At 35.0% G+C, this 20401-nt stretch overlaps 1 protein-coding gene and 1 long non-coding RNA gene across 11 annotated transcripts in view; one reads left to right on the top strand and one right to left on the bottom strand.

The window, feature by feature from the left end:
* The window catches only part of LOC105467587 (galactosylceramidase), a 59275-nt gene that overhangs the window by 21502 nt on the left and 17372 nt on the right, over nucleotides 1-20401 (bottom strand). For all 10 annotated transcript variants that reach the window (XR_978979.3, XM_011717308.3, XM_011717312.3 and 7 more), the window contains 4 exons: nucleotides 20253-20383; nucleotides 12292-12447; nucleotides 9113-9237; nucleotides 7083-7210 (listed from right to left, as the gene is read on the bottom strand). Coding sequence is in view for 9 of the 10 variants with exons in the window: in XM_011717308.3 (XP_011715610.1) it covers nucleotides 7083-7210; nucleotides 9113-9237; nucleotides 12292-12447; nucleotides 20253-20383 (540 nt within the window). In the remaining variant the exon portion in view is untranslated. The remainder of the gene's footprint in view (nucleotides 1-7082; nucleotides 7211-9112; nucleotides 9238-12291; nucleotides 12448-20252; nucleotides 20384-20401) is intronic.
* On the top strand, nucleotides 4703-9197 carry LOC139364217 (uncharacterized). Its single transcript, XR_011625652.1, has 3 exons — nucleotides 4703-4834; nucleotides 5147-5288; nucleotides 9074-9197. It is a non-coding gene; the product is annotated as an uncharacterized lncRNA (long non-coding RNA).

The raw sequence follows: 20401 nt of genomic DNA, 5'->3' as shown, positions 1-20401 counted from the left end.
CTTTTTGATACAATGACTTCTTTTCTTTTGGGTAGATACCCAGTAGTGGGTTTGCAGGAATGAATGGTAGATCAATCTACTTTAGTTCTTTAATAAATCTCCACACTGTTTTTCCTATAGGTTGTACTAACTTACATTCTCACCAGCAGTGGATAAGCACTCTCTTTTCACCACATGCATGCCCACATCTATTGTATTTTGACGTTTCTTAATGGCCATTCTGGCTGGCGTAAGGTGGTATCCCATTGTGGTTCTAATTTGCATTTCCCTGATGATTAGTGATGCTGAGCATTTTTTTCATCTGTTTTTTGGCTATTTGTATATCTTCTTTTGAGAAATGTCTATTCATGTCACCTGCCACATTTTAATGGGATTTGTGCTTTTCTTGCTGGTTTGAGTTCCTTATAGATTCTGGATGCTAGTTTTTTGTCAGATGCATAATTTGTAAATGTCTTCTCCCATTCTGTAGGTTGTCTGTTTACTCCAATGATTCTTTGCTTTGCAGAAGCTTTTTAGTTTAATTAGGTCCCATTTATTTATTTTTGTTTTGCTGCATTTGCTTTTGCGGTCTTAGTCATAAATTATTTGCCTAGGTCAATGTACAGAATAATTTTTCCTAGATTTTCTTCTAGAATTTTCATGGTTTCAGGTCTTAGGTTGAAGCCTTTAATCCATCTTGAGTAAATTTCTGTATATGTTGAGGTGAGAGGTAGGGATGCAGTTTCATTATTCTATATGTTGCTATCCAATTTTCCCAGCACAATTTATTAAATGGGATGTCCTTTCCCCAAATTTATATTTTTGAATGCTTTGTCAAAGATCAGTTGGTTTTAAGTATTTGGCTTTATCTTTGGGTTCTCTATTCTGCTCTATTGATATATGACTGCTAGACCTGATAAACGAATTCAGGAAAGTTTCAGGTTACAAAATCAATGTACACAAACAATGTGCATAAAGCAGCAGCACTGCTATATACCAATAATGACAAAGCTGAGAATCAAATCAATAATTCAATCTCTTTTAGAATAGCTACAAAAAATATATAAGAATATACTTAACCAAGAACCAATAGTTCTAAAAGGAGAACTATTATACAAAACACTACTGAAAGAAATAATAGATGATGCAAACAAATGGAAATACATCCCATGCTCATGGATTAGAAAAATCAATATTGTGAAAATGTTACTACAATGCCCAAAGTAATCTACATATTCAGTGTAATTCCTATCAAAATACCAACATCATCTTTCACAGAATTAGAAAAAACAATCCTAAAATTCATATGGAACCAAAAAAAGAATCCAAACAGCCAAAGCAATCCTAAACAAAAAGAACAATCTGGAGGCATCACATTATCTAACTTCAAATTATACTATAAGGCTATAGTAACCAAAACAGCATGTTATTCGTTTAAAAACATCAATTTATATATAAAGTAACAATGTCCTACTGAGTTTGCATCATGCAGTGTTGTGATATGTGTGCTAATAATAGAAAAAAAGGGGAAAGGGAACAGACCAACAAGGGAATTCAGCATAATCTACTGGAATTCGGTTAGTTTAAATCTGAAGTGAGTCCAGTAAGTTAAGATGTATATGGTAAGCCCTAGAATAATCACTAAAAAATAACTCACAAAAATATAGTGAATAATTAATATTGTTAACATGCCCGTACTACCCAAAGCAATCTATAGATTTAATGCAATCTGTATCAAAATGTCAAGGACATTCTTCACATAAATAGAAAACACAACCATAAAATTTATATAGGAACACAGAAGACCACAAACAGCCAATGCAACCCTGAGCAAAAAGAACAAAGCTGAAGGTATCACACTACCTGACTTCAAAATATACTAAAAGCCTATAGTAACTATTAATAAAACAGCATTGTTTTGGCACAAAAGCGGACACACAGACAAATGGAACAGAATAGAAAGTCCAGAAATAAATTCATGCCCTATGACCAACTAATTTTCAACAAAGGTGCCAAGAATACACACTGGGAAAAAGGACAGTCTCTTCAATAAACAGTACTGGGAAAAATGGACAGCCACATGAAGAAGATGAAACTGGATCCCTACCTCTCACAATATACACAAGTCAACTCAAAATTGATTACATACTTAAATATAAAACCTGAAACTATGAAACTAGAAAAAAACAAAGGGAAAATGCTTTATGACAATGAAGTGGGCAAGAATTTTTTTAAATAAGACCTCAAAAGCACAGACAAAGCAACAACAGACAAAGGGATTACATCAAACTGAAAAGCTTTTGCACATAGTTACCATGTGACCCAGCAATTCCACTCCTACATATATACCGAAGAGAACTGAAAACACGTCCACAGAAAAACTTGTACACATATGCTAATCCACATCATTAGTCATAACAGCCATGAAGGGGTTCAAGACACACTGCCCCCAAATATTTTACAGTGAAGTAATCTGAGAAAAATGCAGAAGCAGGAAGTTTACTCTCTGCCCTTCTCCTTTCTCCTCTGAAGCAGGTCGCAAAAGAAACAAAGTAAAACAGCCTACAAAATGGGAGGAAATATTTGCAAATTATACATGAGACAAGGGGTTAATATCTAGATTATATAAAGAACTTAAACAACAAGAACAACAACAAAATAGTCCGATTTGAAACTGGGCAAAAGACTGTTCAGACATTTCTCAGAAGAAGACATATAAATGATTAACGGGTACATTACTCAACATCACTAATCATCAGGGAAATGCAAATCAAAACCACAATGGGATACCACTTCCCTCTACTTAGAATGGCTATCACCAAAAAGACAAAAATAAAACAAGTGTTGGTGAGGATGTGGAAAAAAAGAAATACTTACTTAATGTTGGTGGGGTTGTAAATTGGTACAGCCACTATGAAAGATTCCTAAAAAATTAAAAATAGGCGGGGCATGTGGTAGCTCACGCCCATAATCCCAGCACTTTGGGAGGCTGAGGTGGGCAGATCACTTGATGTCAGGACTTCGAGACCAGCCTGGCAAATGGTGAAACCCTGTCTCCACTAAAAATACAAAAATGAGCCAGGTATGGTGGCAGGCGCCTGTAATCCCAGTCACTCAGGAGGCTGAGGCAGAAGAATCGCTTGAACCCAGGAGGCAGAGGTTTCAGGGAGCTGAGATTGTATCACTGCACTCCAGCCTGGAAGTGCAGAGTGACATCTGCCTCAAAAAAAAAAAAAAAAAAATTTAAAAGAACTACCATATGATCCAGTAATCCCACTACTGTGTATATATCCCCCAAAATAAAATATGTATTGTTGAAGAAGTATCTGCACTCCCATGTTTGTTAAAACACTATTTATAATAGCCAAGATATGGAATCAACCTGAGTGTTCAACAATGAATGCATGAATAAAGAAAGTGTGATATATATACACAGTGGAGTATTATTAGTCATAGAATGAAATCCTGATATTTGCAACAACATGGAGGAATATGGAGGATATCATGTTAAGTGAAATAAGCCAGACACAGTAAGACAAACACCTCATCACACTTACATGTGGAATTTAAAAAAAGAAGAGTTGACATCACAGATGCAGAGAGTAGAACAGTGGTTACCAGACACTTGGGTAGGGCTGGGGAGGGAAGGACAGGAAGAGGTCGGTCGATGGGTCCAAAGTACCTATTGCACAGGAGGTATAAGTTCTGGTGTTTTATTGCACACTAGGGTGAAGATGGCTAACAGTAAGGTTTTGTGTATTACAAAACAGCTAGAAGAGAGGCTTTTGAATGCTTTCATTACAAAGAAATGATAAATTCATGAGGTGATGGGCATACCCTGAGTTGATCATTATCCCACATGTATGTATCAAAACATCAAATTGTACCGTGTGTCAATAAAAAACAAAAATTTCCTGATTTCAAAAGTTACCAGATAGCTACAGTACTTAAGACAGTGTGGTGCTCACATTAGGATAGATATATAGGCCAACAGAATAAAATTGAGGTTCCAGAAATAAACCCTCAAATTTATTGCCAATTGATTTTCAACAAGGGTGCCACAACAATTCAATGAAAAAGGAATAGTCTTTTCAAAAAACAGTGCAGGGACAACTGGATATCAAAATGCAAAAGAATCAAGTTGGACACACATATAACCCCAGTTAAGAAAGAAAATGGACCAAAAATCTAAATTTAAGAATTAAAACTCAGGCCGGGCGCGGTGGCTCAAGCCTGTAATCCCAGCACTTTGGGAGGCCGAGGCGGGCGGATCACAAGGTCAGGAGATCGAGACCACAGTGAAACCCCGTCTCTACTAAAAATACAAAAAATTAGCCGGGCGCGGTGGCGGGCGCCTGTAGTCCTAGCTACTCAGGAGGCTGAGGCAGGAGAATGGCGTGAACCCAGGAGGCGGAGCTTGCAGTGAGCCGAGATCGCGCCACTGCACTCCAGCCTGGGCAACAGCGTGAGACTCCGTCTCAAAAAAAAAAAAAAAAAAAAAAAAAAAAAAAAAAAAAAAAAAAAAAAAAGAAAATGAAAGACAACCCATACAAAGGGAGAAAATATCTGCAAATTATATTTCTGATTTCTGATAAGGAATTTTTATATAGAATAAAGAACACTTATGACTCAATAATAAAAACACAAATATTCCAATCTAAAAATGGGGAGAGTTTAAACAGACATTTCTCCAAAGAAGATATACTACTTGCCAATAAGCACATGAAAAGATCCCCACATCATTAGTCCCTAGGAAAATGCAAATCGAACTACAATAACAGCACTTCATATCCACTAGGATGGCTATAATCAAAGGCACAGACAACAAGAACTGTTGGGGAGGATGTGGAAAATTGTAAGCTTCATAAACTACTGGTGGCAATGTAAAATGGTGTAGTAACTTTGGAAAACAATTTGGTAGTTCCTCAAAATCCTAAAGACAGAGTTACCATGTGACCTAGCAATTCCACTCCTACATATATACCCAAGAGAACTGAAAACACATCCACAGAAAAACTTGTACACACATGCTAATCCACATCATTAGTCATAACAGCCATGAAGGGGTTCAAGACACACTGCCCCCAAATATTTTAAAGTGAAGTAATCTGAGAAAAATGCAGAAGCAGGAAGTTTACTCTCTGACCTTCTCCTTTCTCCTCTGAAGCAGGTCATAAGACCCTCATTCAACAGGTGCTCTCCCTATATTCCTTATCTCTGAAGACAGTTTCTGGTGAAGATGAGATGCCTACTCACTCTACGAGCCTGCAGATGAGATCCTGAGACACTGACAAAAAGCTGGAAGAAAGGTAAGAATTCTCACCAAGTCCTGCTCTTCTAGATCTCTGCCTGAAGTACTTGATTAAGAGAAGACAATTAAAAACAAACAAACAACAAAAAAAACTTCTCATCCTTTCCTCTCCAAATTCAGATTAGCAGAAGAAAAATATTTGTTTGGTTTGTGACTCTTATATAAATTTAGTTTTGGGTACTCATTACCTGTAAATCCCTTCCCTCCCAGGGTCAGCTATTGCTTTCCTATTTGTCTCATTTTGTCCACTGAGAACCTGGCTTGACTTCACACCTGTCAGGGATGTGTGAGCTGTCAGTTTTGCGTATGCAGGCAGCCAACTTCAAGGTGGGGGCCCCAAGAGTACAACCGGACCAAAATGTGATTTGCACTCCATTGGCAGCTAGTTTACCAACTACTGCCAGCTCTGACGGGGAGTGGGGAGTAGGGAGGTTATCTGGGTCCTTCTTTTGACTATCCTTGGGAGTGGTTCTAGGTCTTTGGAGGATCACTTCTCAGCCTTTTATTTTAAAAATTTTAGCCATGAGTCACAAAACATAGCACACAACTTGTATTTACATGGAAATACATAAGCATACAGACAGACGCCAAGATCTTATGGCTTTTATTTTAAAAATTTTAGCCAGGAGTCATAAAACATAGCACACAACTCACTGATTTATACAAAATATTCGGCTCTCATCCTTTCTCGGTGATCAAGTGTAGATTTTGGGAGGGCTGCATCTTTTTACACCCTCTTTTAAGAATCCTCTTCACCCAGGGTAAGACATAAAAGGCTTATTGTTTTGCGTTGTGAGTCACTTAATAGATACCTTTGGTTTAAAAAATCAATACTGCCAGGAATATCTACTCTTTGTCCTGGCTCAAACCTGATGGTAGGCTATTTGAAAGAATTTTTTTTAAGAGTCTATGGTCAGGAGTTGGACAAACTGTAGGCTGACATTCAGAACCTGATATGATACACATAAACACACACACACACACACACACACACACACACACACACACACACACACTTATACTTTTTTAAAGGTTACTCTGTTCTCTGTTTTGGATCTTACTTCTCCCATGGGAACTTAATTGCTAAAAATCCTTCTTCACATAAGCCCTGCTGACTATATGCACTTCCCATTCTGTTTACCTCCTTCTTGTTGGAACTTCATTGACCTCTTTGGGAAGCTTGAGATCTCCCCAAACTGGTACCTCTAAGACTTCTTCTCTCCATTTGGTTCTGCTTCTCCATCCACCTTTTTTCACCTTCATTCTTTCATTCAGTTCTCTTGAATCCTTGATATGTCCGCCTTCAAGGTCCTACCTCTTCCCATGCCTCTGTCCACCTGTCAGACCTATTCCCTTCCTACTCAAGCCCCTCAGTCACCTGAATTTTAAGCTCCTTGCTCTCAACAGACTTAAGGTCTCCCCAAAACAACCCAAAACAACCTGAGGATGAAAAAGGAAAAAGTCACAGCCTCCATAAGATGACATATCAGGGCAAGGGAAGGTCGTGAAGGTCTTCTCCACAAATATTGGTAAATAGGTAACCTTAATTTTGTCCCAATTGCCAGAAACAAAGTGGAGAAAAGATGAGAGCTGACTATTTTGTATAAATCAGTGAGTTGTGTGCTACATTTTACGACTCATGGCTAAAATTTTTTTAATAAAAGCCATAAGATCTTGGCATCTGTCTGTATGCTTATGTATTTACACGTAAAAAAAGTATTCAGTTTTATATAATGTTATTTTTCCAATAGTAAAGAAGTGAGTTAACCCAATAGCAACAACAAAAGTTTACCATGGTTTCAATGATGATGGTGAGGTTCCCTAAGCCATCAGTCAGAGCTACATAGCTTCCTCCTTTCTCTAAATGGCCAACTGTCTTCAGGTAATACCAGCCAGGTTGAGTAAACTGAGTGGTATGAGCTATAGAAAAACAAAGTTTGAAATAAGATAAAAATGGCAATAATAGTATTTCTTTTGGAAAAAATAAAGCTGTATATCAGTTTAGGTCTGATTGATTCAAACAAGGTATTTTCTATTTTGGAGGAATGTATCTGTCAACCTCGTGTTTAAATTTTTAAATAATTAATCTAGCTAAATGAAATAATTGCAAGAAGATTCCCGGAATGATAGGCAAAAATAAATGAACCTGTCAGTTCAAGAATATGATCAGTCTTTTTTTCAAGAACACAATAGTTATTCCCCCGCAACTTTAGTTCCTCACTATTTAACCCATCCTAAAATAGCTACCAATAAAAAGGTTAAAAAAGTTAATAACGAATTTCAGAAACTAACTTTATGGTTTCAAACATATTTATTTCCACCACATGTACACTTATTGGTCACCTCCTAAGCTCGTCCTGAAAATGCACTGAGCAATATACCATGTCCCAACCCTTGGAAAAGTCACAAAATTAAGAGCATTAGTTCATCTAGATAATGTGGGGCCAACAATTTCAACATTCAAGGGGCTGATATACAAGTCTAACCTTAATTTTCTCATATGATTCTCAATATTAGAATATACAAGTTTAATACACAAGTCTAACCTTAATTTTCTCATATTTTTGGGAGGATAATTTAAGGAGTTTAGAATAACATCATGATTACATGATTAATATGATTACAAATCTGTCTTAGGAGAGCACAACTAAAAGGGAAAACCACCAAATTTAAGTTTAAAATAAAAACAAATTCACTCCAAATTCATAATTTTCTTCTGAAAGGATTTTACCTTTAAAGAAATTAGCTTTTTAGAAAGATTGTTAGGATTTTTAAACAAAATGGTCATAAATGTTTAATATTTTACAAAAAAAAATTGCAGAAAAAATTTCAACATTATTCAGCAACAGATTTTGTTATTTTGTTTAGATTATATTCACTATTAGTATGGTTATATCTCTTCATGAAAAAGTGACACTATGCCATGCATCCCTGCATAATCTCAACTTCCGTTGTGACTAAGGAATGATACTGTACCGAAACTTTTGTATTTCAATAAAAAATGGATGTATTATCTATAGCCCTGCTCATTGTCTCTAAGCTATATAAATTATGTCTTGTCTGGTAGAAATTTAATTAATTTCTTCCCTGTTGTGGGAAACCCAACTTACCTCCATTGACAATTCATCTCCAGTTCCTTTACACTACAAAAATGTGTGCTATGCTGACTTTTTATTTGAATTGTTTCTAACATCTGCCATGTGCCAGGATCCTTTGTATCATATGGGTAACATAAAATCTTCAGTATATGCTCATTTTAAATCTTTATAAGCTTTACATTGTTACCTATTTTGAAATTTACCTTTTCACAACCCACATTTCACAGATTTAGGGGACAGTATAAAGCCATATTTCACATAACTTTCATATTTACTTATTCATTTGATGATTCAATAAATATAGTATTTTTAATCATCTACCTTTGATTTTGCTAGCATATTATTCTAATTGAAACTATATTAATATAAAAGAACAAAGTGTCTCCAAAGCTAATCTTAAGACTTCTAGATACTCTGTTTACAAATACATAATTTTATTAGCAATTATCATCATTTGTAATTATATCCTTAGATGATTATTAATTTCAGCTCTTCCTTTCCCTCTCTGTCTCCTCCTGTCCTACACTTTTCTAAAAGCCTGGTCTTACAACAATCAGAGAGTAGTCTAGTTACCCAAAATATTCTTATAAAACACTGGCAAATCTTGCTTAGATCACATACTTAAAACACGCATAGACACACAGTTTATATAATCTTCTCTAAGTGTTTTTCTGTTGTCTCTTAGAGAAGAATTTAGGGAGTGAGAGATGGAACTGAACCATACCTGACACCCAGACAGGAGATTCTACCACGTAGTGACCACTCCATGGCTCCTGGGCTGTCATCAACCCGCATCTCCCATAAGGCAACTGTTCATAGTAACTAGCCACTAAATTCCATGCGATTGTGCTAAAAGATGTGTTTGATAAAAAAGAAACACCAAGACAACTTGTGATAAAAATATAAATGTCTAAAAACCTGGAGTAAAAAGACTTTATCACAGTAATACACATCTATGTAAATGACAATAAAAGGATCACCCAAAATAAGAAAATATAAGTTGTCTAAATTTATTCACATTTTGAAAAATCCAGTGTTGGGTACATTTTAATATTTTTAATGGTGAATCACATGATAAAAAATACAAATGTATTATGTGCAAGATTTTTACTGAAAAGTGGTATAGCCAGAAGACAAATCATGCCTTACTAGTACCCGACACATCACAAATTTAAGTCAAATACAAATAAAGGCTTTGTGCATACCTACTTTCAACAGTCAGCCTTCTCAATGCCCCAGTTTCATGACATAATTTTTATGAACTTGACTCTGAACTGTTCCAAAGTTTTACAATTGAGAATTCTTAGAGTCAGACTGCCTGGGTTTAAACCATAGTTTCACCACTTAACCTCTCTGTAAAATGAGGATAATAATTACATCTCTCTCATGTGAGTTTGTAAGGATTAAATGTACTAATGCATAGGAAGAGTATGGAACAAGGTCTGGGCTGTAGTATTGCTATTAAATATGATTCCACTTCATCTACAAGTAGTAGTTGGATCCGACTGCTGATCTGCTTTGTGGCCCATTCTTTCTCAGATGATCAGGCCCTAACAGTCAGAGCAGGTGCTAACCCCTAAAACTTTGACTCTCTGGTTCTCAGGAAATCCAAGGGCAAAATGGAAGTTCTTGAACTTGGTATTGTTGAGTCTCTCACAGATTAAAAAAGCACAGAGCTTACCCACAGAATTTTATTTTTTTTATCAAGTCCTCATCCAGCATTAAAAAACAGACTGACATTCTTAGCAAATCAAAGCCTTCTAATTCTATCAATACGAAGTAGAATAATAGTCCTAATTTTCTTTTTTTTTTTTTTGAGACGGAGTCTCGCTCTGTCCCCCAGGCTGGAGTGCAGTGGCCGGATCTCAGCTCACTGCAAGCTCCGCCTCCCGGGTTCACGCCATTCTCCTGCCTCAGCCTCCCGAGTAGCTGGGACTACAGGCGCCCGCCACCGCTCCCGGCTAATTTTTGTATTTTTTTAGTAGAGACGGGGTTTCACGTGTTAGCCAGGATGGTCTCGATCTCCTGAACTCGTGATCCGCCCGTCTCGGCCTCCCAAAGTGCTGGGATTACAGGCTTGAGCCACCACGCCCGGCCTATAGTCCTAATTTTCAGAACACCTTACTATTAGTGAATATTTTAAGTTCTTGTAATTTTGCCCATGGCTTGCAAGATACGTGGTATCCTTTCTGGCTAGTGACAGATGTATCACTCAAGACAAGCTTTCTGGAGGGCATTTTGTAAAATACATACAAAACCCTTCAAAATCTATATATCTCTGACCATTCCATTTCTAAGAATACAGCCTAAGAAAATAGTCATGGGTATGTACAAAGATATTGGTATACAATTGATCATTTCAGTTTGTACAAAGCTATTAATTAAAACAGAGACAACTTCCAATTCTAAAAAGAGGAGAATATTCAATAAGGAATAATATATTTTCCACATCAGTGTTTCCCAACTTGTGTAGCATCAGAATCACTAGGGGGCACTGACTAGATGGACAGAACCCCAGGAGCCTTCCCTGTAGATTCTCATTCACAATGTCTGGGCAGCTGCCAAGGAGAAGGTATAACAAGTGTCTCGGGTGCTTCTTAAGGCAAGTTTGGGAAATGGTGCTTTATGTAACAGAATGTTTTAAAATGCATTTACAGCATTAAACATGATGAAGTAGAAATATAGGTAAATGTGAGAAAAAGTTCCTAATGTCATGTCAAGTGAAAAGCAGTTTTTTAAACAGATTCTATAGTATGGTCTCAATTTTGTATTAAAAATGTATACATGCCAATATAAAATAGGAGGACATTCACTAAAATTGTTAAGGATAGTTAGCTCTGGATCATAAGACTGCAGGTGATTTTGCTTCTTTCTTTGTACCTATCTTCAGTTTTCTAAATTCTCTGCCATGAAGATGCCTTACCTTAAGACCAAATTAAGTTATAACCAAACTTTCCTTAAGTATCTTTTCTTTCACAAAGAGAAGAAAAAGAACAAATACAATATATAGCAACCCACATTAATATCACAATAAATATATAAATATTGGTTTGCTTTTGTTCTATGTTTCAGAACAAAAAAGAACAAAATTTAGGAACAAAATGTGGTTCATTGTTTAGAAAGCTAATTGCAATCTATTCACAATTAAAGTGTTTTTCAAAGCATTTAAGAAATGGTTCCCTTAGGAACATAAGTTGTGTTCTCCCTTAAGAACATCTGTTTTTAAACAACAGATTACACACATTAAGTGATGCCATGAGGAATCAATCAGACAGGCTGGGAAGCAGACAGTCCACAAGACAATCAGCCTGGTCTTTTCAACAGATCACTGTCATCAAAAATGAGGAATAAGGAAGCTACTCTAGATTAAAGGAGACTTGAGGGGCGTAACTTTTAAATGCAATATGTGCGTGTTTGACTATTCCTTTTCTTAAAAAAAGCTACAAATGACATTCTGGGGGAACAATTAGGAAAATCTGAATATAGACTGAGTATTAAAAACACTCTCATGTATGAAAAAATGATACTGTGATATGTAGAAGAATATCCTTGTGTTTTGGAGACACATGCTAAAACATTTAGAGATAAAGTGTCCTTACATATACTATTTACTATATAATTATTAAAAATATATGTAGCTTGTCAAAAATCAGAGAGCTGCATGTATTTTGCTACATATAAATTATACCTTAATAAACCAGACTTTATTTAATATAGACCATATTCAAATATAGAAAATTAGATGTAGATTAAGTATAGGTATAAAAATAGAAAATGCTAATAAGGCAAAATGTTTACAATCATTGAATCTAGGCTGGAAGAATAAGGAAGTCCACTTTTTTCTAACTCTTGTGTTTTAAAATTTTTTATAATAAAAACTCTAAAAGGTTTTTAATAACTTACGAAGTCATATAGCCATTGACATAATTCTGATTTAAAATGCGACCCCAGCAGCCTGCACCCGTGTCACTATTTAAAGTGCTAAAGTCTTCAGAAGACCAAAGCTTCTTCCCAGTCAACCTTGCATCTTTTACTGAATGGGTTCCAGGATAATGAGCCCTAGGAAAAAAAAAGGGTGGGAGTCAATGACAAAAGGTCACAATGTGGCACTTATATACATATATATTTGTTGAGTGTATAAAAACACAAGTCTTCTCCAAGGTTTTCTATTTTAAAACAGTTGGGTAGCTTCCAGGTAGATAATGAATGTAAGCATCTGCTTTACGCCCTTCTGTCTCAGCATGCCATTAAAATGACAGCAAATAAAACAAAAGGGGATAAACCTACAACAGCATACTGGATAGGAAGGAAAATCATCAATAGATAGGAAATTTCAGTCTATTTCTGGAACTCACAAAATGGATGGAAGCATGTTGACGGATGGAGGTAGCAGACAGGGCCACAGCCTAGAACACCCCAAGAGGAGAATGAAGTAAAGATAAGATTCAGACTTCCCAGGGGAAGCTAAGGAGCTTGGGGCAATAGTAAATGAGTGAGGAGGAGGCCAAAAATAAGATTAGTGAAACCTTTATATAAAGTAGTACTCTCCCCTCTACTCCTGTCCTTAGAACACAGAAAGATAGCTTGGCATTTACTCCCAGGCCAAAAACAAAACAAAACAAAACAAAAAACAATACCCACAAATGGTTATTTCTTGAATAAAAAGAATAAACTACCTTGGGAAAACTAGAAATTACTGTATCAGAGCAGAGGTGGTTCTCAACCCAGATGATTTTTGTCCCTGGAGGGAATATTTGGCACTATAGGGAGATATTTTTTCAACTGTCTCACCTGGGGTTGAGGATATTTGTTACTGGCATCTAGTGAAGAGAGGCCAAAAATGCTGCTAAACATCCTACAATGCATAGGACCAACCCCTACAACAAAAAAATTGGCCATTAAAAATATCAATAGTGCAGCAAGTGAGAAACTGCCCCAGAAAATGAATGCCTCCTTCATCCTATCATTCGATGGGAGGGGAGTCAGTCAGTGGAAGTATAAATACATATTCATTACTGCAAGAGTAAAATACTCCCATAATGATGACTGTGGAAGTACTGATTATAAGAATAAAGACAATAAATTTTAAATAGAAAATAGATTGACAATCCAATAAGAGAGCACACTAGCTAAATAACTGTAGGAATAAGGGCATCTACTTTTTAGTTTAGCAATTATTTACAAAAAAATAATACAAGCAAAATAATGGAGATTAAGTTATACCATAATTCTAATCTTTGTAGTTTGGTATAGTAGTATTTATAACATCAAAAAATGATTGTGAATACTTGTGTTATTTTTTAGTTATTTAATTCCATTTTAGGTCACAAATCTTTTAGGAAAAAAATCCTATTTGGTAATTCTTTATACCTAGTGAAGATGAATTAGGGCACAATATCAATTTGGCATTCCAGGATTTCATGAGTAAGAAAATAATATACAATATATACTGGAGAACATAAAAAGAAGTATTAGAGAAAAACGAGGTTCCACTAAGATTTTACTGAGTCACTAAACTCAGGTGAAAGCAGGCATCTATTCAGTATTGCAAATCTACACTACAAAGAAATCTAGCATCTAACAGGGTTAAGCAATCATCGTTGTGGCACTATAACACCCAACCTGAAAAATCTGGCTACTAGTCTTTTAACCAATATAAATTCAAAAAACTACATTTTTAGATTTACTCTTCTATCCCACAACTTCATTCTGTCTCCATGAAATTCAGCTTTGTTACCTCAGCCAAATGTTAATTTTTAATACCCCATCTAGTTGTCATCCAGTTGTCTAGTTGCCAAATGCATGTTTGGTGTATTTGGTTAAAATATATTTCTATATTAAAGAAAACCCTGGAAAGTAATATGCTAGCATGTTACCAATAAGCAGTAGATGTTAGGATTATGAGTATATTCTATCTCAATACTTTTCTGCATTTTCCAAAGTCTCTATAATGAGCATATTATATTTATAAAATGAAAAAGTAACTTTACTGAAGTTATAGGAATAGGGGGTATATCCTTCATTCAGAAAATGAAACTGTTACTACATTCAAAACCCAAATGATTTATTACATGATCTGAGCAAAGAAAGGCAGAACTAATACTAAAATCTGGGTCTTTCTCTACGTATATATTTATTCCTAGTGCAACAAAATGTAAAGGCTCTTTAAGAATATAAATTTTTAATGTACATAAGCAGGCAAACATTCTCTATCATTTCACAGCGTTATTTTTCAAACTTCAATTACAGACAAAATTAAGATAATTGAAAGTGAACCAACTTCATAGTTTATCCTAACAGAGGAACATATTTGTACTTTAAAAAATTAGAATTTTTGGCCAAGGCAGAACATGACAGCAGCCCAGTTTCTGAAGCTCCTCAGTACTCCTCCTGAAACCAAACAGACCAACCAGATAAGGGAAAGGAAAAACAGATAACACTGCCATCAAACCAGGTGATAGAGACTCTCCCCAGGAGCCTCACAGCATCAGAAATGGCCCAGGATCAGCAGATGGTATATGGAAACTGGAAGTGAAAGGGGATTGGCTGGTACTCACAAAAAGGAGTAGACCCTATCCTAAGTGGGAGAATAGAAGACCAACTCAGGAAGATGGGAACATCTTCACAGGCTTGAAGTTAGGGGAGAATACTCAAAACCGTGAATTCACTAGGAGATCAAACCCAATACCGTAAGAGTTCAAACTAGATTTGTCCAGTAGAAATATAATATGAACCACACATACATTATAATTTTAAATTGTCTAGCAGCCACATTAAAAACCAGCAAAGGTCTTTACCACAATAAAACACATAAATGAAAAAAATTTAATTTAATTTACAAAGCAGAAAAACATGGAGAACATAATTTTAATGATATATTTCACCCAATATACCCAAAATATTATCATGTAACATGTAATCAGTGTAAAACAATTGTAAATAATATTTTTATATTCAATTTTCAAAACCCAGTGTGTATTTTATACTTATAACACACCTAAACTCAAACTAGCCACATTTCAAGTGCTTCCTAAACATATGTGTCTAGTGGCTACTGTATTGAACAACACAGGTTTAAGCAATAACAATTTCAGGAGAAGGTAGCAAATAATCAGGAATGACAGAGCTTCAACATGAAAATAAGCTGTTTGAAGTAGAATCCAAGTTGAATAAGGCAGGAACACTTCGTGTAAAGGAGAACAACTTTCAGTCAGTAAGAATGGGGCCCAGCAGAAACAGACTCTAGAAAGTACTGTAACTGTAAAACAAAAATCTTCAGATATAGCACAGGCCAAGCACAACATGAATGAGGCAGGAAGGAATAGTCTTCCTGTGAAGATGTGAGCCAAGAAATATCTCCTGAACAAAATTCCAACAGCCAAAAATTGGAAACAGTCTAAATGACCATTAAAAAATAATACACAGATAAGTTGTGGTATACTACACTTAGCATCCAACAGTTGGATGCTAAACAATAAATATGAACTACCTCTATATATAACAACATGCATTCATCTCATTTATATAATATTGACTGAAATAACAGCTACTATAAGATGCCATTTAAATAAAGTTTTTAAACCAGCAAAATTAGTCCATGGTGTTAGAGGTCAGATTAGTAGTTATCTTTAAGGCAAAAACAGAGGTTAATGATTAGAAAGATTTCCAAGGAAAAATCTTTCCAAGAGGAGATATCAATAACCAAGCTTCTTGGGCACTGATAATTCTCTGGGTAGTGGTTACATAGGTACGTTCGCTTTGTGGTAATTCATTAAGCTATAATCCGATGATTTTTGTACTTTTATATATGTATGTTTGTATGCTATACTTCAATTAAAAATTTTTTAAAGATGAATTGTTAGTGATATAGGAAATTAAAATGAGAGAATTATAGAATTATTTTAAAAATCACATTTTAGAAATGAAGGCTAAACTAGAAGGAACATTAGACAGAACAGACACTGTGGAAAACACAGTAAGGAATATAGAATAGTAAGGATAAAATAATAGAAAACGTAAATAAAGAGGTAGAGAAAAATTCAGAGAAATACAAAATAAAGGCTATGCAAATAAGAGCAAGATGTATAACTGGGACATCAAAAAAGAAAACCAAAGTAATGGAGTGGAATTATGATTTAGCTTATAACTTAAGTAAACCTTACTAAGAAAATACTTAAATAATAGACATTAAGAGATGCATATACTATATATCTGGAAATGGTAAGGTGTATACAACAACTAAACTTTAAAGATGAATAAAAATATTCTTTGGGCATAAAGGAATTGTGTCAAGTTACTTATAAGGAAAAGGAAATATCTCTGGAGTCGAAATTCTCAATAGCAACATTTTATGTAAATAACCAATGGAGCAAATTTTATGATACTCAAGGATTAAAAAAGGATTATATCCAGTCAAACTGTCCTTCAGGTATAAAGGTCATAGATAAACATCAATAAACATCTAAACACATCAAGAAATATTGTTTCCATTAGCACTTTCTGAGACATTTAATAGATAATTACACTTCTGTCATCCAAGAAACTGAGGGAGAAACTTCGGCAAAAGACTTGAAGGTGAGCATTTAATATGTTTAATGGTAGAGCTAGATTAAAAGAAATAGTAATTAAATTATGGCCGGGCGCGGTGGCTCAAGCCTGTAATCCCAGCACTTTGGGAGGCCGAGACCAGTGGATCACGAGGTCAGCAGATCGAGACCATCCTGGCTAACCCGGTGAAACCCCGTCTCTACTAAAAAATACAAAAAAAAAAACTAGCCGGGCAAGGTGGCGGGCGCCTGTAGTCCCAGCTACTTGGGAGGCTGAGGCAGGAGAATGGCGTAAACCCGGGAGGCGGAGCTTGCAGTGAGCTGAGATCCGGCCACTGCATTCCAGCCTGGGCGACAGAGCGAGACTCCATCTCAAAAAAAAAAAAAAAAAGTAATTAAATTATATATAAATATTACACACTTGGCCAAAGTACAACTAATATAGCTACATGAAATAGGACAAGAGGGAAAGAAGGTGAAATGTAAACTAAGTTTGCAGATTATCTGGGAGTAAACAGTTAAAACTTGTAGCTGTCAAATCAATATAGTAGAAGCTTAAGTTCATGTAAGTTCATTTAAGAGTACAAAAATTAAAAGTAAGATAATTCTAGTAATTAAAATTCCATGGTAGGGGAGAAAAGGGGAGGAAGAAGTTATTAAATAATTGTAGTATTGCTTATAGTAAACCAATGGACAATAACTAAATGAAGAGGAAACCACGAGTATTAGTATGAAGCAGTTCCTCAATCTCAGCACTATTAATATTTTGGGCTGGATCATTTTGTGTTATGGGAAAACTATCCAGTGTACTAAAGGATATTTAGAAACATTCGTGGCCTCCATCCATCGGATTCCAGTGGCATCACCCTACCTATTTGTGGCAATTAAAAATATTTCCAGGCATTGCCAAATGTCCCCTGGGAGGCAAAATTATTCTCAGTTGAAAATACTTGTATAAATCAGTATAAATATAATTGAGAGAACAAAAAACAAAACTTGCTAAATAACAAAAGAAACACCTCCTTAAATAAGTGCAAAGTAAACAAATCATATAGCAGAATAGCTTGTATTAGTACATGGATAGTATAAATTATTCAATAACAAGAGACAATGTAATAGCATAGAAAACACAAACATCAGTTATATTTAAAAATGAGTTTAACTCATTGATTAAAATATAAAGATTTTCAGAGGAGCTTTAAAAAAGCAAAATCGAACTCTATGCTATTTGCAAGCAATGCACATAAAAGAAAATGGCCTTGAAAGGTAAAGAATAAAAGGGCAAAAATATATTAGGCAAATCCTAATGAAAAGAAAGCAGGGATCTCTTAATCACACAGAAAGCAGAATTCAGGCCAAGAAGCTTTAAACGAGACAAAGAATGGCATTTTCTAATGATAAGAAATAAATCATAATGAAGATAAAACATTCATCAGTATTTATGTACCAAATAACAAAGCAGAAGCTTCCACACAGCAAAAACTGCCTAAGATTGAAAGGAGAAACAGACCTAACACAAGGAAACAAACACACCTGGTAGCTCTGAACAGTTCAAGTGGACGAAATAATTAAGATCCAAACACCTGAACAATATAATCAAAAAGGTAGATGTTATAAACTCAATTCTGTATCCTAATAAAGAATACATCTTAATAAGTCAAAATATGCTCTTGAGATAGTCAAGAAAAATGCAAAGGTTTTTTTCAGATTTTTAAAAATAAGCTCCTGAGAAATTTCCCCCAAAATTGTAAATAATACATTTGGTATTAAATGGCCACAATGCAATAAAGTTAGAAATTAATGATAAAACAGCCCTATGAGATAAAACTAAGGCAGTACTCAGAGGAAAATTCATTACATTAAAATACCTATATCAATAAAAAATGAAGTACATATCCAAGTCCTTCATGAAGATACAGTAAAACCCATACTTTCATTTAATATTAAGAAAATACATTTAGATGAACACAACTTTGTTTTCCTTCAAGACTTCAACTATTTATGAAAGCTTTTAACAACAGCAAAACTTTAATTTTAATTTCAATGTATAAAATGTTTAAATATAATGAAGAAATTTTATTTATCTTGCAAAAAATAATTAAGCCTAAATCTAACCTAATCACACCTTCACCAATTTCAAAAACCATTGAAAAAGGAGAGATGAGCAAGTTATTAAACTGTAGGGGTGAAATCAGTAAAATCCAGACTGACACAAAGTTTATAAGACAAACAACCCTATTCTTCAACAAATTAAAAAGAAAGAAGAGCAAGAACCTAAAGATTAGAACAGATTTAAATATCAACCAATCACAAGGTATGAATTTTAAATGGCTCCAGATTCAATCAAATAAAACTATAAAATAATAATAATGGATATTTAATATAAAAAACTATTACATTTTAGGTATAATTATGGTATTGTTTATAGTAAGTAGAAAAATAATCCTTATCTTTGGAGACACACAGTAATATTTTTATGGAAGAAATAATGTCTGGGATTTCTTTCAAAGTAATGTAGGCAGGAAGGGAAGAGGAGTAGATAGACGCATGGATGAAGATTGGTCATGGGTTCACAGTTCAGGAGGCTGAGTGGTAAGAACAAAGATATTCACTGTATTATTCTGCCTATTTTTGTGTACATTCAAAATTCTTCATTAAAAAAAATAAAGCACATGGAGAGATCAATCAGTGTTCACACTGGATAAAGAACAAATTCTACACACATACATACATACACACACACACACACATATTCTATTTTTCAAATGTTTATATCCTGTGTCACGGTAGGAAAAATGTAAATTCACTTTTTTAAAAAAATGAACTCAATGAGGTCAGGGCCCAGAGGGCTAAAAGGCAGAAATGGAATAAGGAGTAGGGGTCAAAACTATACTACTAAGGAGGCATGACAAAAGTTATCGTCAGTGACCATAATGAACCACTTACAAAAGTGTTCATGCAAGAACTTCCAGCCACAGAATATCTGAGAGTTAGAAACTAATTTCACAACTTTGCCTTTATAATTTCTAAAATTAAATACAGGTATTACTCTGCCCCTTAATCTAAAACAAAGCTCAGTTTTATGATTCCAAACATCAGTATGTTTTTTAAAAGTTATCAATACATGTTTGTCACAGAAAGATCCTAAAATACATTTAAAAGCGAAAGTAATGAACCATGAGCCATGCATGCTTCAGATAAGTAAATACAGGACAGCTACTTTCTGAGAATGTAATCAAATGGGGAGAGGCAAGAAACAGTCAATACACAGAGCAAGCAATCAGAAACTGCTAGTTTTCCAAGTAAAACATGCCTTACCCTATAACATCAACCACCTTGAAGAGTTCAGCATCAAGTAGCATGGCTGCAGAGATGGACTCCCAGAGATTATCACTTGCTATGATTTTCACTCGCTGGAGACCTTGAGAGTTCAGCATTTTTCTTAATATCTTTTGGAGTAATAAACA

This window comes from Macaca nemestrina, chromosome 7 (assembly GCF_043159975.1).
Source record: "Macaca nemestrina isolate mMacNem1 chromosome 7, mMacNem.hap1, whole genome shotgun sequence".
NCBI classification, from domain to species: Eukaryota; Metazoa; Chordata; class Mammalia; order Primates; family Cercopithecidae; genus Macaca; species Macaca nemestrina.
Note: the sequence above shows the minus strand (reverse complement) of the source record. Positions and strands in the feature narration are given on the sequence as shown.